This window comes from Coturnix japonica, chromosome 8, assembly GCF_054131305.1.
Source record: "Coturnix japonica strain WE chromosome 8, WE-NBRP24, whole genome shotgun sequence".
NCBI lineage: Eukaryota > Metazoa > Chordata > Aves > Galliformes > Phasianidae > Coturnix > Coturnix japonica.
In genome coordinates this window covers 18225761-18238253 of record NC_140670.1, presented here as the reverse complement: position 1 = coordinate 18238253, position 12493 = coordinate 18225761, and the positions used below count along the sequence as shown (strand labels likewise).

The 12493-nt window shown below is 49.5% G+C and overlaps 1 protein-coding gene across 1 annotated transcript; it reads right to left on the bottom strand.

Annotated features, from left to right (window-relative positions):
• Positions 1–1659: 1659 nt before the first annotated feature.
• On the bottom strand, positions 1660–8108 carry TMEM72 (transmembrane protein 72). Its single transcript, XM_015866867.3, has 5 exons — positions 7735–8108; positions 4392–4458; positions 3900–3971; positions 3167–3306; positions 1660–2977 (listed from the first exon to the last, which is right to left on the bottom strand). Exons 1-5 carry the CDS (start codon positions 7802–7804, stop codon positions 2517–2519), a joined length of 810 nt encoding a protein of 269 aa, XP_015722353.1. The 5' UTR covers positions 7805–8108; the 3' UTR covers positions 1660–2516.
• Positions 8109–12493: the final 4385 nt, after the last annotated feature.

Genomic DNA, 12493 nt, shown 5'->3' with positions numbered 1-12493 from the left:
ATTTCTTTGCACAGCTGAGCTGCTCTACAGTCTGATGCCTTTGAAAAGTGTTCTCTTGTTTCCCTCGCCTTCTTAATTTTGTGGCTGGCCCTTTCTTCCATGGATTTTGTTTGGCTCATTAACCCCAGAAGACAACCACCTACTTTCTTTCTTCTAATTATTATTATTATTTTTTTTTATTATTTTTTTTTTTAACTCTGGGCTAATGAGCTCTGTCAGCTGATGGAGCTGGCAAATAGCTCTGGGATGGGATGGATGGTAGGGTACATTACGGAGGGTAATGTGGAGCAGCAGCTCAGCCTACGTGATGGGAGTGTGTCCTTCAGGGCTGTTTTGGGCTAGGGCTTGGTTGCCTCTGAAGGAGCATCTGTTCCCAAAATTACTGGTGAGTCAGAGATGGACTTTAACTGATTGAGGGGTTTAACACAGAAAGAGATGAACAGATTTTTGCCAACCTTCATCTTCTAGGGCATCTAACTGTAGGGATGGTGAAGAGCCAGACCAACACAAGAGAGCAGGCAAGAAATGCGCCTAGGTTGGTGGGATATGGAAGAGCATTTTGCCCCGGGGAATTCCCAGTAAGGCTGATCAACCACCTTACAGGCAGCTTTCCCCAGTCCCATTTCCCAACGGAATCCTGGAATAGGGCTTTAGAGGGACACGCGTGAAAACCAAAAGGCCTAATTCTGCAGATGCTAATGATTAAGAACTCTATAAATGCATTTCACAGCACAATGAATTTTGGGGTGAAATTTGTTTTTCCCAATGCCCAGCACTCTTACTCCTTTGCTATTCCCCTTGTCATCTGCTTCTGCTGTCTTACAGGCATAGGGTGTGGGACTGCTGTGCAAGGGCAGATGGTTGACATTTGGCTGCAGATTGGCTGTGTGCACCTAGACTGTCCTGAGTAAGAGGCAGTGGCATAAACATGATCTTCATCCATGCAGATCATGTTGATCTAACCAGAAGACTGGTTGATCTATGAGGAGTTCTGCCTTTTTGATAAACCTTACCTCTGTGCAATGGGCAGATGTGTGACTGAGTCAAGGAGCTATCTCTGAACAGACTTTTAGAGAAGTGGAGAGGGGTGTATGTGACTCTCCTCCAGCATGTTATTTTGGAATGGAGGTTTAATTTGTGTGACTGGAAGGAAGAGGTCTGTAATCTCTGCATAGTATATACAGCAGATTATCATTTACCAGTTAGCAGTTATCATTTCAAACAGCAGTGATGGAACAGGAAGCTTTTTTTGTTCATGTCTGGTTGTAGGAACATCTGAGCGCAAGAGACCAACTGCTGCTGCGGGCAGTTTCACTCACCCACTCCAGCGCTCATATCCAGTGTCTGAGCAAACCCTACTGCCCTACTCCTTCCCATGTGCAGCCGTAAGAGTTGCCCAGTACCAATGAGAGAGCCTTGCAGATGGCATCTGCAAGAGCAGACTTAGTTGTAGGTCCCTTTGCTAATGGAGCCAGGAGCAGAGAAAAGAGTCTTGGGATATATACCTTGTACTGCTCTGGGAGAACCCTAGAGAGGTTGCAAATCCTACCTGAGGGATTGAGAAGAAAACAAATGCCTTATTATAGGTAAATAGTCCTCAAAGGGCAGAGGATACAATAGGATTAAGGCATAAGTGAAGAGTTCCAGGATTGGAGGGGATCGGTGAGGCAGCACTGTAACTTTATTATTGCCTTTGCTCTCTGGGGCCCATATTTAACACAATCTGCTATGCCGAACAGTGCAGTGCTGAACTTTGGAACTTGAGGTGTTACAGCATCCCAAAGCTCCAGAGGGCTCCCTAGTGTCCTTCCTGCTCCTGCAGGGAGGTGACTCCCCTGCTAGGCTCAGAGCATGTCTCAAAAAAGAACATTTTTTAAGTGCTAGCTCCAGAAGAATGCTTGATAACTCCAAGCTTCCATGAGCTCTTCCAGGCACAACAAGGACAGTCAGAAGACAACTGTTCCCAACAGAGGCTGCTCAGAGGATGATGGTATCCTTCTTGCTGCCTCATAGGAAGCAAATGTCATTGCTGTAATGTTAGGCAGGGGCTGCTGCTGTGGCGTGTCATTCTGTAATAGATAATGCATGAAGCTTTAGGGAGAGATTCCCTAGAAGAAATCTTACTGACTTTCCAATAGGCTGGTCAATCCATGGCTTGTTCCGTGGGCATGGTGTTGTAGGGCTACAGACCACTATAGACCCTTTCACCAGGTGTAGGCCTGCTTTGTACAGGCAGTCCCTGCAGAACAGGTGAACCAGACAGGGTAGGGAGGGCCACCCCTCCACGCTGGGGCATAAATGATGCACACTCCACCCCTCATCCTCCATGCTAGCAGCGGGGTTGGCCTGTGGGATTTCCTGCTGACCTGCCGGGGCCATAACATGCTCAGAGGAGGCTGTGATAGTCTAGTCATTGTAGCAGCGCTGCCCATGGCATGAGGTCCATCAGATGCCTGAATATCATGGAGGAACACCAGTACAAGCGTGCCTGCTTTGTCCTTGTTCTTGGTGAGTCCTCAAAACAGTCCTGTGGGACTGAGGGGAGAAAGGACGACAGGGGTATCAGGAGGGGTGAGGATGGGTGCTGTGTCTGATGTGGTTTCTTCAGCCTCACTCTCCACGTCATCCAGGCTTTCACTGACAGAAGGTATGATTTGCACCACTTTCTCCTGGAAGTGCACTTGCTTGCGTGGGGCTGGTGGGACCTCTGGTTGGAGTGCAGCTGCAGAGGTCAGACTTCTGTCCCTGCTGCCCTTCAGGATGCTCTTCATGTGGCCCAGCAGTGAGCAATGCTGCTCCCTTTGGGCCTCGTGGAAGGTGTAGGTCTGCTCTGTGTCACCAGCAATGGTTGGGGCTGCCATGGTGGCTGAAGGGTCCACATATTGGCCTGCTTCAGGATGCGCCTCTTTATGCCCTGGGGTCTTTCTCCTCTTGCTCAGCAGGAAGTAGGCCAAGGCAGTGAGCACTAGCATGGACCCTGGAGAGAATGATATGTAGGTTGAGGGCTGGCCCAAGGTGAAGTCCTAGCCAATGAGTGTTTGTTTGGTCCAGCTAACTCAGCACTGCACACATCCTCACCATCTGTGGGTCTACCAGTCCGCTGTCCCCAACAGACCACATTTCTCTTTCATTTGCACCACTCCCCACCCCAGCACAGGCTCCTCACCAGGTATGGTAACATGCCAGATGATGACAGGATGCAAGAAGCAAGCCACCGAGAGCAGAGTGTACCCCAGGAATTTCTGGAAACTCCCTGGGCGTCTGGCTTGCTTCCAGCAGGAATGTGCCAAAGAGTCAGGCTCATATCTGGAGAGAGAAACAGAAGTCCTTGTACACCAAGTGCATGGAGAGGGGATTTGGACCTAACCATGACCAATCTAAAGGTTCAGACTCTCGCTCCAGTTTGCCAAGAAAAACTGATGGTTTGGTCAGGAAAGCTAAATGAAATCTGAACCCTGAGTGTGGTGGGCAGAGGTAATAAGCATCAAACACGACCCCTTCTGGGCATGCTTGTACATACTAGTTGGATTAAGGTTGTTATCTCCTAGCAATTGGAGATTTTGGGTTTATTCTGAAAGTTAGCAGAAGTGCATAAGGATTTTCTACATTTTAACTCAAACTTCTGCTGGATCCTTTTGTGACTACATAAGGAGATGCTGCAGACTAGGGTTTGTCATACTGACGCTCAGCAGATTATGGCACAAGTTTGGGGTAAAATGTGTTTGATTGGGTGTGGACATGACCCCTCTCATCTCCCCTCTGTACTACTGCTATGGCAGTAGGGGCGGGACCTTTGGTGTGGCAGTTGCAGCCTTGACAGGTCTATGTTGCCTGTAAATGACAGGTTGCCCTGGGCAAGTCCCACAAGGGCTGAGAAAGACTGGACAGGGTCTACTCACGTGAAGAACATCTCCAGGAACAAACTGAGAAAGAAGAAGCCTTCACAGACAGTAACTGCAACCCCTGAAAAACTGAAAAGTGAAGCTGTCAGGGAGGCACTGCTGGACTAAAGCATGCTCTGCAGATGGAAGAAGGGGCGTAGAGGGCTGGGATTTACTGTCCCAGTCACAACAAAGACTGTTTACTAGGGTCTGAACAGTCTTTACCTGGCTGATTTATGGAGGAGAGCCCAAGACCTTCTGCCCATGGAGGGTTACCTTGCAGCCAGTGTCAATTCTGGCCTGCCTGAATCTACATTAGTATGGGGAGAGGGTCATCCTCACTAACAGGATCAGTTTACTCTTTGGAAGCCTAATGAGGGAGATCTCAATTCCCCAAAGTCTTTGATCCTGTTCCCTGTTGCTGTTGCAGGCTAGTTTGGAGCTATATTTGGTGGAGGAATCAACTGTGCCACCTCTACTAGCTCTGAGTGCAAGGGTAAAAATACTCACAGCAGGTAGAAAGCCAGGCTTTTGAACTGCCCTCGCTGTAGAGTTTCTACACCCACGCCGATCAGCACTAGAAAAGGAAAGCAGCAAAGATGTTGACTGCTAGCTCAGTTTATGACTCCCTAGTGTCCCATCAGCTCCCAGCATCCATGCCCTGTTCTCTGTGGCCGCTGGTGCCGCTGCTTCTGCTCTGCATCTTTGGTGACTCAAGCTGATACAGGAACCCTGAGATCAGAGCTGAGAGCTGGCTTTGATGTACAGCCCAGGAACCAAGCACAGCAATATCCCTACAGGCAGCTCTGCTGCTGCACGGCCTGGGAAGATGCACTCTGAGAATAACAGCTTTGGACAGAGGTAAGCAGTGGTGTCTGTCCCATGTCCTCCCCACCCTCTACTGCTGCAGAGACTTCACTTCCACTTTCCCATCTGCTCCTGCCCCTCATCCCACACCTCTATGGGCTTCTCCTGGGGCCTCTCTACACTGATCCTCTCCATGCCCACCAACTCTGCTGCACCCCACACATGGCTGTAAGGCAGAAGCAGGATAGGGAAACCGTGCCAGTTGCATCCAAGTAGGGCTGTAGCCATGGCATTAAAATCCTTTGCTAGCCAAACAGAAAAACCTGTAACAGGAGCAGGCAGATTAAAACAAGGAATGAACATCCCCCCAGTGCACCAGCCAGTGCGGCACACTGGGGAGTCAGTTTAAGTGGGATTAAGAGTATTAGCAAGGCTAAAGTCCTTCCAGGACTGGTTGCTGGGGGCCAATAGCTTTATGGCATGCAAACTTTCCTTCAACATCCCTCAAGGGTATTTCCAAAATAGTACAGAAAAATAAATGCTTTGCACCAGCTACAGAGAGCTGGTTCAACACTCAGTGCACAATGGCCAAGGCCTGAGGTACCAGTTGGCTATGGTTACTCTAACAACACACTGGAGTTAGAAAGCTTTTTTTCCAGATTTCTGATGACATTACCTGAGCTGTGGCTGTGCCCCACCCAGAAACAGGGTACTAAGCTCACAAGCAGAGAGGCAAGCACCAGCCCCTCATGCCTATGAAGTGGGCCAGTACCAGGGGTCTGTGCCTGAGCATGTTGTGCTGATCCAGCCAAGCCAAGCTCCACCTGGATGCTGTGGTCTTGTTGGTTCTTACTGTGTCACTTGCAGCTGCTGATCTGTGCTGGCCACTCCTGGTTCCAGGGGAATACATGGGGCCCACATCCTGTCTTTCCAGGCTCAAGCAAATCAGGGATATCAGCATCCTCAAAGGGCTGTGAAGGGACCAAGCTGTACAGTCCTACATGCAAGGAGCTGTCCTTTGCTATCCTGTGATAAAACAACCTTAACATTTTCCATACAAATGCAGTCATTCCCCACAGACAAATGCAGAATTCAACAGCTCTAGTCTCTGCTTTGCCTGGGGAATCTTCCTGATTTTGCACAGCTTCTGCTTTATCTGCAAGGCTATTTGTGTTAAGTATCTGCAAAAATCAAAGGGTTGATCCTGAGGTGTTTGTTTGGGCTTGTTGCTGCCTTGATTTGGATCTTCTCCAAATCATGTGGTTAAAGGCACATGATTAGGAATTAAATGGTTGAAAGCATGAGAATTAAGAAATAAGTAAAGACTCTCTTGATGCAGAAATCACGAGGCCTAAAATCTCCTGTTTACGGAGATACCCCCAACACAGAGGTGATCTGTGGGATGGTTTGATTGCTCCTCACTGATGAGCCAATGGGCAGTGGGACTGTCTGATACATCCTGCACAAGAAGCCCCATTGCACTCCAAGGTCCTGGGGGAAGAAAGGGTTACATTTTGTGGACAGTCTTTTGTGTTTGCAAGCAGCCTATGGACTTGGCCAGGCCTTCTCAGGATCAATTAGTGAGGCTGATGTGCTCTCTTCTCCCTTTCATTATTCTTATTCAACCAAAGCCTGTGGGATTCCATTCTGCGTGGTTTCCATTTCATGTGAAAACCTCATACACCTCATCAGGCACTAAGCGCTGCATCAAGCTGTTTTCTTACCCCGTTGAGACACACAAAAGAATAAATCATGGGCACCTCCCATTCCTTCACTGTCCTTTTGGGAAAACCAGTTGATAGTGGGAAGGCATCAGAGCGGAGATATGGAAAAGTACAGAGACTGGCAGTGCAGCTTTCTGTGCTCTGTAGCTGCTCAGCTGAGGGGACTGCACTGCTGGTTTCAAGAGGATCTATGGGAAGGGGTATGGATTATTCAGAGAGTGGAAAATAGCAAACAGTCAAGAGATTATATTCTATTAAGACTCTTCCAAACTGTAAGCTACTTGCAGTTTTACTGTTCTAGTTTTGGTTTTCACACAGCAACAAGACAGTGTTTTCACCCAGGAAGATCTGTGTGAGCTTGGAGCTTTAAGAGTGATCAGTGCGGGCTCATGTGGGCCTGAGGAGTATGGAGACAGACAGATTTGCATTTACTGGTTAAAGCTGTGTGCCAGTTCCTGTCTGTTGCAACCTCAATACAGTGTGCTGGGAGTTCATACACACTCAGTGACCTGAACCACTGCACGCTATCAGTCTATAAAGAATACTGTGGAGCACAGCCTCCACTGTCCCAGAAGGGCTCTGAGTGCCCTTGGGGACCTGTGTGCTCTCCAGCTGACCTTTGTGCTTTCTGCTTAGTCCCTGACTTGAGCAAAATGTCTGCAGTTGATAAAGGAAATGTGAGGGTGGGAGGGCCTGCTGTGACCTACCAAGCGATGTCTGAAATCCAAAATTCCTGGAGTCTGACACAGGTACCTGAGATACCTCTCATCAGGAACCTCTGTTCACAATTCCAGCCATGAGGCAAGCTGAGCCTTTTGATCTCTGCTTTGCTAATGAGGAAACTGAGGCAGAATTCTGACTGCCCTGACCCCTGATAGAGAGTCAGCAGCAGTAGCAGAGTGAGCCCCTGAGCTCACCATGCCTGCCCTGGCTGTGTTCCACCCAGAGACATGCTGTGAGGCAGGGATGTCCGCCACAGCCCAACTCTGAGTGAGTGAGATGTTGCACCACCGTGGCAGCCCAACAGTTTTGTGCCATCCTATGTATTTTGCTTTTCAGTCCCACTCACATTTTGCTTGTTCCCCTTCTTTTTTACAAGGAAATAACCTGGCTTTCTTTTCCACCTGCACTTTGTTTCGTCTTCTGCACACAGCCTGTGCACCCGGCACTCTCATTTGATGTGTCTCAAAGCAAAAGGGAGCAAATTCCCTCACCCCCTCTGCAGCATGGGACAGTGGCCACACCTGGCCAAAGGCTTAGGAACAGTTCAGGAGCCCCCATGCGTATTCTTTTAGTAGCAAAGAAAGGGAGCTAGCTCCTACCTGCTGCAGTGGTGATGCCCAGCAATCGGCAGGTGTACTCCAAGGCACTCCAGAATCCTTCCTGCCGCATGGTGAAGATGATGGAGGTGATGCCAGCTAAGCAGAAGCTCCCTCTTCAGACGTCCAGCTGCAGGCTGAGCCTCTACTGTGCGGGTCCTGATGACCTTCCCAAAGGACTGTCCACCTCGACAGGGGCAGAGCAAGCTTCCACTGCACAGATCCGGTCAGCACTGCTTCAGGGTTGCAGACACTTGGCCTTTTCCCCCTCACTTGTCGGCCTGGTGATGATTAATGATTGGTAAGGGGGGGCGCGGCTTTGGGAGCATTTGCAGCCTTGCAACTGGGGTGCACGCGTGGCTTTCCTGCTCCGAGGCAGCAGCTCTGTAAGCCCAAGCTGATTAAATGCATGTGAAGTCATTAGTGCTGTGCAGCTCCCGGCAGGTTAACTATTTGTGAGGAGGGTGATGCTTGCTTTTGGCAAGGGAGCAGCAGGCTCCTGATAGATGGAGGGGCTCCTGGGCTCCCCAGCCTTTCAGTGGCACCACAGCCATTTGCACTGGGTTCCCACTGGCATGTGGAGTGGTGTCAGAGGAGGGCTATGTGTATGCACTCTGGCCTCCTTGTATTGGCTTTGACAGACTGCACCGGGACCCCAGGCCTGCCTCTCTGGGACACAGCGCTTCTGAGGAGCAGCAGCTCTCACCACTTTGAAGGCGGAGATGGGGCAGTGTGCGCCTACTCGTGACCCCATGTTCTACTGAGCACAGCGCATCTCATGAGGGTCACTGGTCCCCACCTGCTGCCAGGCTGGGCACAGCCTCTTCTCCCGCAGCACAGCAGGAGACCTGTGAGGACACTGGTGCCCAATGGGCTGTGTTTCACATGACAGTGAGCTCATCTGCTGGGCAAATTACCATGGTCCTGCCCTCATTGTGCCTCCTGCCAGTGCGAGCTGTACATGGGCTCTGCACACAGGCATTTCCCTCTCCATGACTTGCCCCACAGCATGTATTTGGAAGAAACAGGGATTTAGGAACTCCACAGCTGACGGCTCAACAGGGAGCCTGTACTTCTTTCTCAAGAGGGATGGATAAACCAGGACATGCCAGGAGAACAGTCCTCAGGGGTGCAGGCCCCACTGGCGTCCTGTTCCCTGCCCTATGCAGCTGGCATGCTGCAGGAATGGCCTCTGTGCTCCTCTGGCTGATGACTCCAGAAAACACTGCACTGGCTGAAGAACCCTGAGACTGCAAATAGCATTTTTCTTTACTGTTTTGTTTTTTTTTTTCTTTTTAATCTTGATGTGTTGAATTACAGGTGTTTCTTTAAAAACATGAAAGCTAAAAAATAAGTACATAGACCAAAGGAAAGCAGAGGGAATTTCAGGATTGCTGAGAGACACTAGCCCAGCCTTGAAGAAGCTGCTGACCTGGGAGTTTTCTTCAGTGTCTGGCTCTGAACAGTGGGGCCCTGTGCACACCCTCGTTGTCCCCTGCCACCCTTCCAGCATGGTCGCCGGGTGGAGCACCACTTGATCACCCTGGAGCTCACATCCAACTGCAGTGAGCTCTCAACCAGAAATCAAATGACTTTGCCTGGGTGTCCTTCACAGCAAAGTTTCCTTTTTTGCCAGCAACAAGCCTCAGGGTTTAAAATAAAAGTAAATTTGTGGGTGGGGGTGGTGATGGAGAAACATAGTCTATCTGGGAAAGGTAACTTAATACGTTAATGATTTGAACCTCCTGTCTCCCTTCCACATTCTTTTAGCCATTTCCCAGCATCAGAGTGGGCTTACTGCTGATTTGCTGAGAGTCTTTGTCCCCTGACTGAGGAGTCCCTTGCCCAGGTGACTTAAGGTCTTCTCCACCTTCTCCACTCAGAGGTACATTAGTGCTTCTTCACTCAGGTACCTGGGGGAAGGTATGATGTGAGCAGGACAGGCATCCTCAGTGCCTACCAGTTTTTCCTTCAGTTTAGGAGCTTTTTGGCTACTGCTCCTATGAAGTAACCTCATATAAGCATGACCTTGCTTGGCAGAGGGATCTCCTCTTATTCTACCTCCTTTCAAGTGGGGAGCTGATACCCTCAGTGAAGCTGTGAGCCATTTGTATGTGTTTCTGTGAGGATTTTAGGAGTGAATTTATGCAGTTAAAAAAGAATGGGAACTTATGACCTAAAGGGGTTTAACAGCCTGTAACCAACACTGTAAAACCTATGCGCCAGCACAGCCTGTTCTGGAAGCCTTGATAGCAGTGGTCTCCACTGCACATTAAGCTACTTTCCGCGTATAGAGGCTTGCCATTTGCACCCTGGCTGCCAGCCAGGATTCACATTTACTGGCTGCTGCCAATGATGTATGGGTTGAGCTGAGAGGATTTTATGCCATGTTAGCATTTCATAGCAATGCTAGTCCCCACTTTCATCCCTCCCTTCTCACACTTTTTTTTAGTCATGCTGTAATAGTACAGCCACCATGGCCACTGTGCTGTGTCTGCACTTAGTAGTACACACCTTGCCCTGAGAAACAGCAGTAAGAGATGTTTAGCCCTGGTGGGAATCAGGGAAGGTTTCTGTTTGGTTTCTCTAAGCATTGCCCCTGCCTAGTGTGCTGAGGAGACTCTCCTGCAGTCTGCCATGGCCTGCTGCCACCCAGGCAGTGCCACAACCATGTGGGGCTGCCAGCAGGGGACAGCAGGACCCCACCACCAGCCTGTCCACTCCCTGCAGACTGCAGGCTGCATCCAGCCCTCTGCAAGGCGATGATGAAAGATGCCATAAAGTTTTACTATCTGAGCAAGAGAAGTGTGATGGACACCACATGGATCCTGTGGAAACTGAGAGGATTGGAAGATCCCAGAGCTGAGGCCAGCACCAGTCCATAACAGTGGGGTGGAGTGGGGCTGCTAGTCCTGTGACACCTTCAAGGCTTTCCCCAAGCCCAGGTTAGCTGCCCTCATCAGAACAAGGTATCCCTACATGTCAGCATGAGCACTCCTTCCCCTGTATGGTTGCCTGTCTGACTCTTGGCTCTGAGGCTTTCCCAGGAGTGGACTAATGTTGTACTCATGCAAACCCCATTGAAAACACATTCCCAGCTCATAAAGTTGCAGAAAGAGACTAAAAAACTGGAGATAAGAAAATTCCCAAGTGGAACTCTCCCCCCTCTGTTCATTGCTATTAGTAGCATTACTTTTAATTGCATGATTTAAATTCATGCTCTTCAATAGGATGACAGCAGAGCTAAAGCAGGAATGCAGCAAGGAGAGAAGACATCAGGAGAGATCAGACTGGGGTCAAGGTGCTGCTAAACCCCGAGGCAATTATTGCTTCTGGTCTCACTGCTTTTCAGCTGCCCATGACATTTATTTGCTGGCAGCAGAGTGAATGGTATCAGGGCTGAAGCAGGAGTGGGACTGAGAGTTGGAAAGTACCACAGTGCCAGTAGAGCCCTGGCAGGGCTGCAGTCCTCATGCCTTATAGGATGCTCCCTGCAGGCAAGACTCAAGCCTTGGAGCCTAACCTGGTCTCTCAGGCAATGACAGGAAATCTTAGTTTGGTCACGTGCAGCCATGCAGCCCACACATGCAGGAACCCCCACCATAAAGCAGTGGACTGTAGCAAAAGAAGTCCAGCCGCCAAATCACAGGTTAAAAGGAAGTGCAGAGCCCAGGGGATACAACACGTAACTGCACAGGCATGGTGCAGGCGCAGAAAGACTACCCATGGGGTACTCCAGAACAGACTCAGCCTGTTGCTGCATAGCAGAAGGGATGAAATTAATCATGTTTTCTCTCTGGATCAGCAGTTCTGTTGCTCTTGGGACCCATGAACAAAGACTGGAGCCCCCTCCCCAAACCTGCCAACTCCTTCCCCACCACTGGGCTTGTCACACCATGTCTGTGGACCACTGGCCAAGCTGCCTCAGGCTGCAGTTCCCATTTTCCAGCTTCTGCATCCCCCTGTCTTCCCTGACAAATCATTGCTAAGATGAGCTTTCCCATTGGGATCAATGGCAGCCATGCTATAGTGTGTAGGGTGTGCAGGCTCTCAGTGTTGAGAGCTGATGACATTGCCAATGGGAGCACTGTGTCAATACAGAGGAGAGGCTCCTAGTTTTGCTATTGCACTGATTCATCTCCATTCTGAATGGGGAAGCAGGGGTAGGGAGCTTTGATGCAGACAGCATGCAGCAGGTCAGCAAAGCTCAGCCCAGGGTGATTCATCCCTCTTGCCTGTCAGTGAGTCTACACATCACTTGAGAAATCCAATGGAGACTCTCAATCAGGAAAGTTACTCACCCAAGCTGTAACCTGAATTAACATGAATCACTCAAAGGGTAAATGCTACAAGCTAAGATGGTGCTGAGTGAAATCCATCTTAAGAGTGGGTCTATAGCAGTACTGGACACCAATTTGACACCACAGGACAAGAATAGTGCTCTGCTTATTCCTATAAGAGAAGAATTGTCACCATGGGGAAAGTGCAATAGTGGAAAAGACGTTTACAAAGAGATCAACTATTCATGTGCAGCCTCTTGGTCTGGAGCATATTTCACAGGGAGGGATGGAGTATTTTATCATCTAGCAGAGGAGGGAGTGCTGCTAACTCGCAGTATAAACAAGCTCTGCGCAGGAGGGTCAGCCCACAGACATTTATCCATCCATCAAAAACATTTGACTTTTTGCCCTTTTTTTCTGGCAAAGGGGACCAGTAACTTCACCCTGCGTGGGAGCAAACAAGGTGTACGCAGCAGTGATTG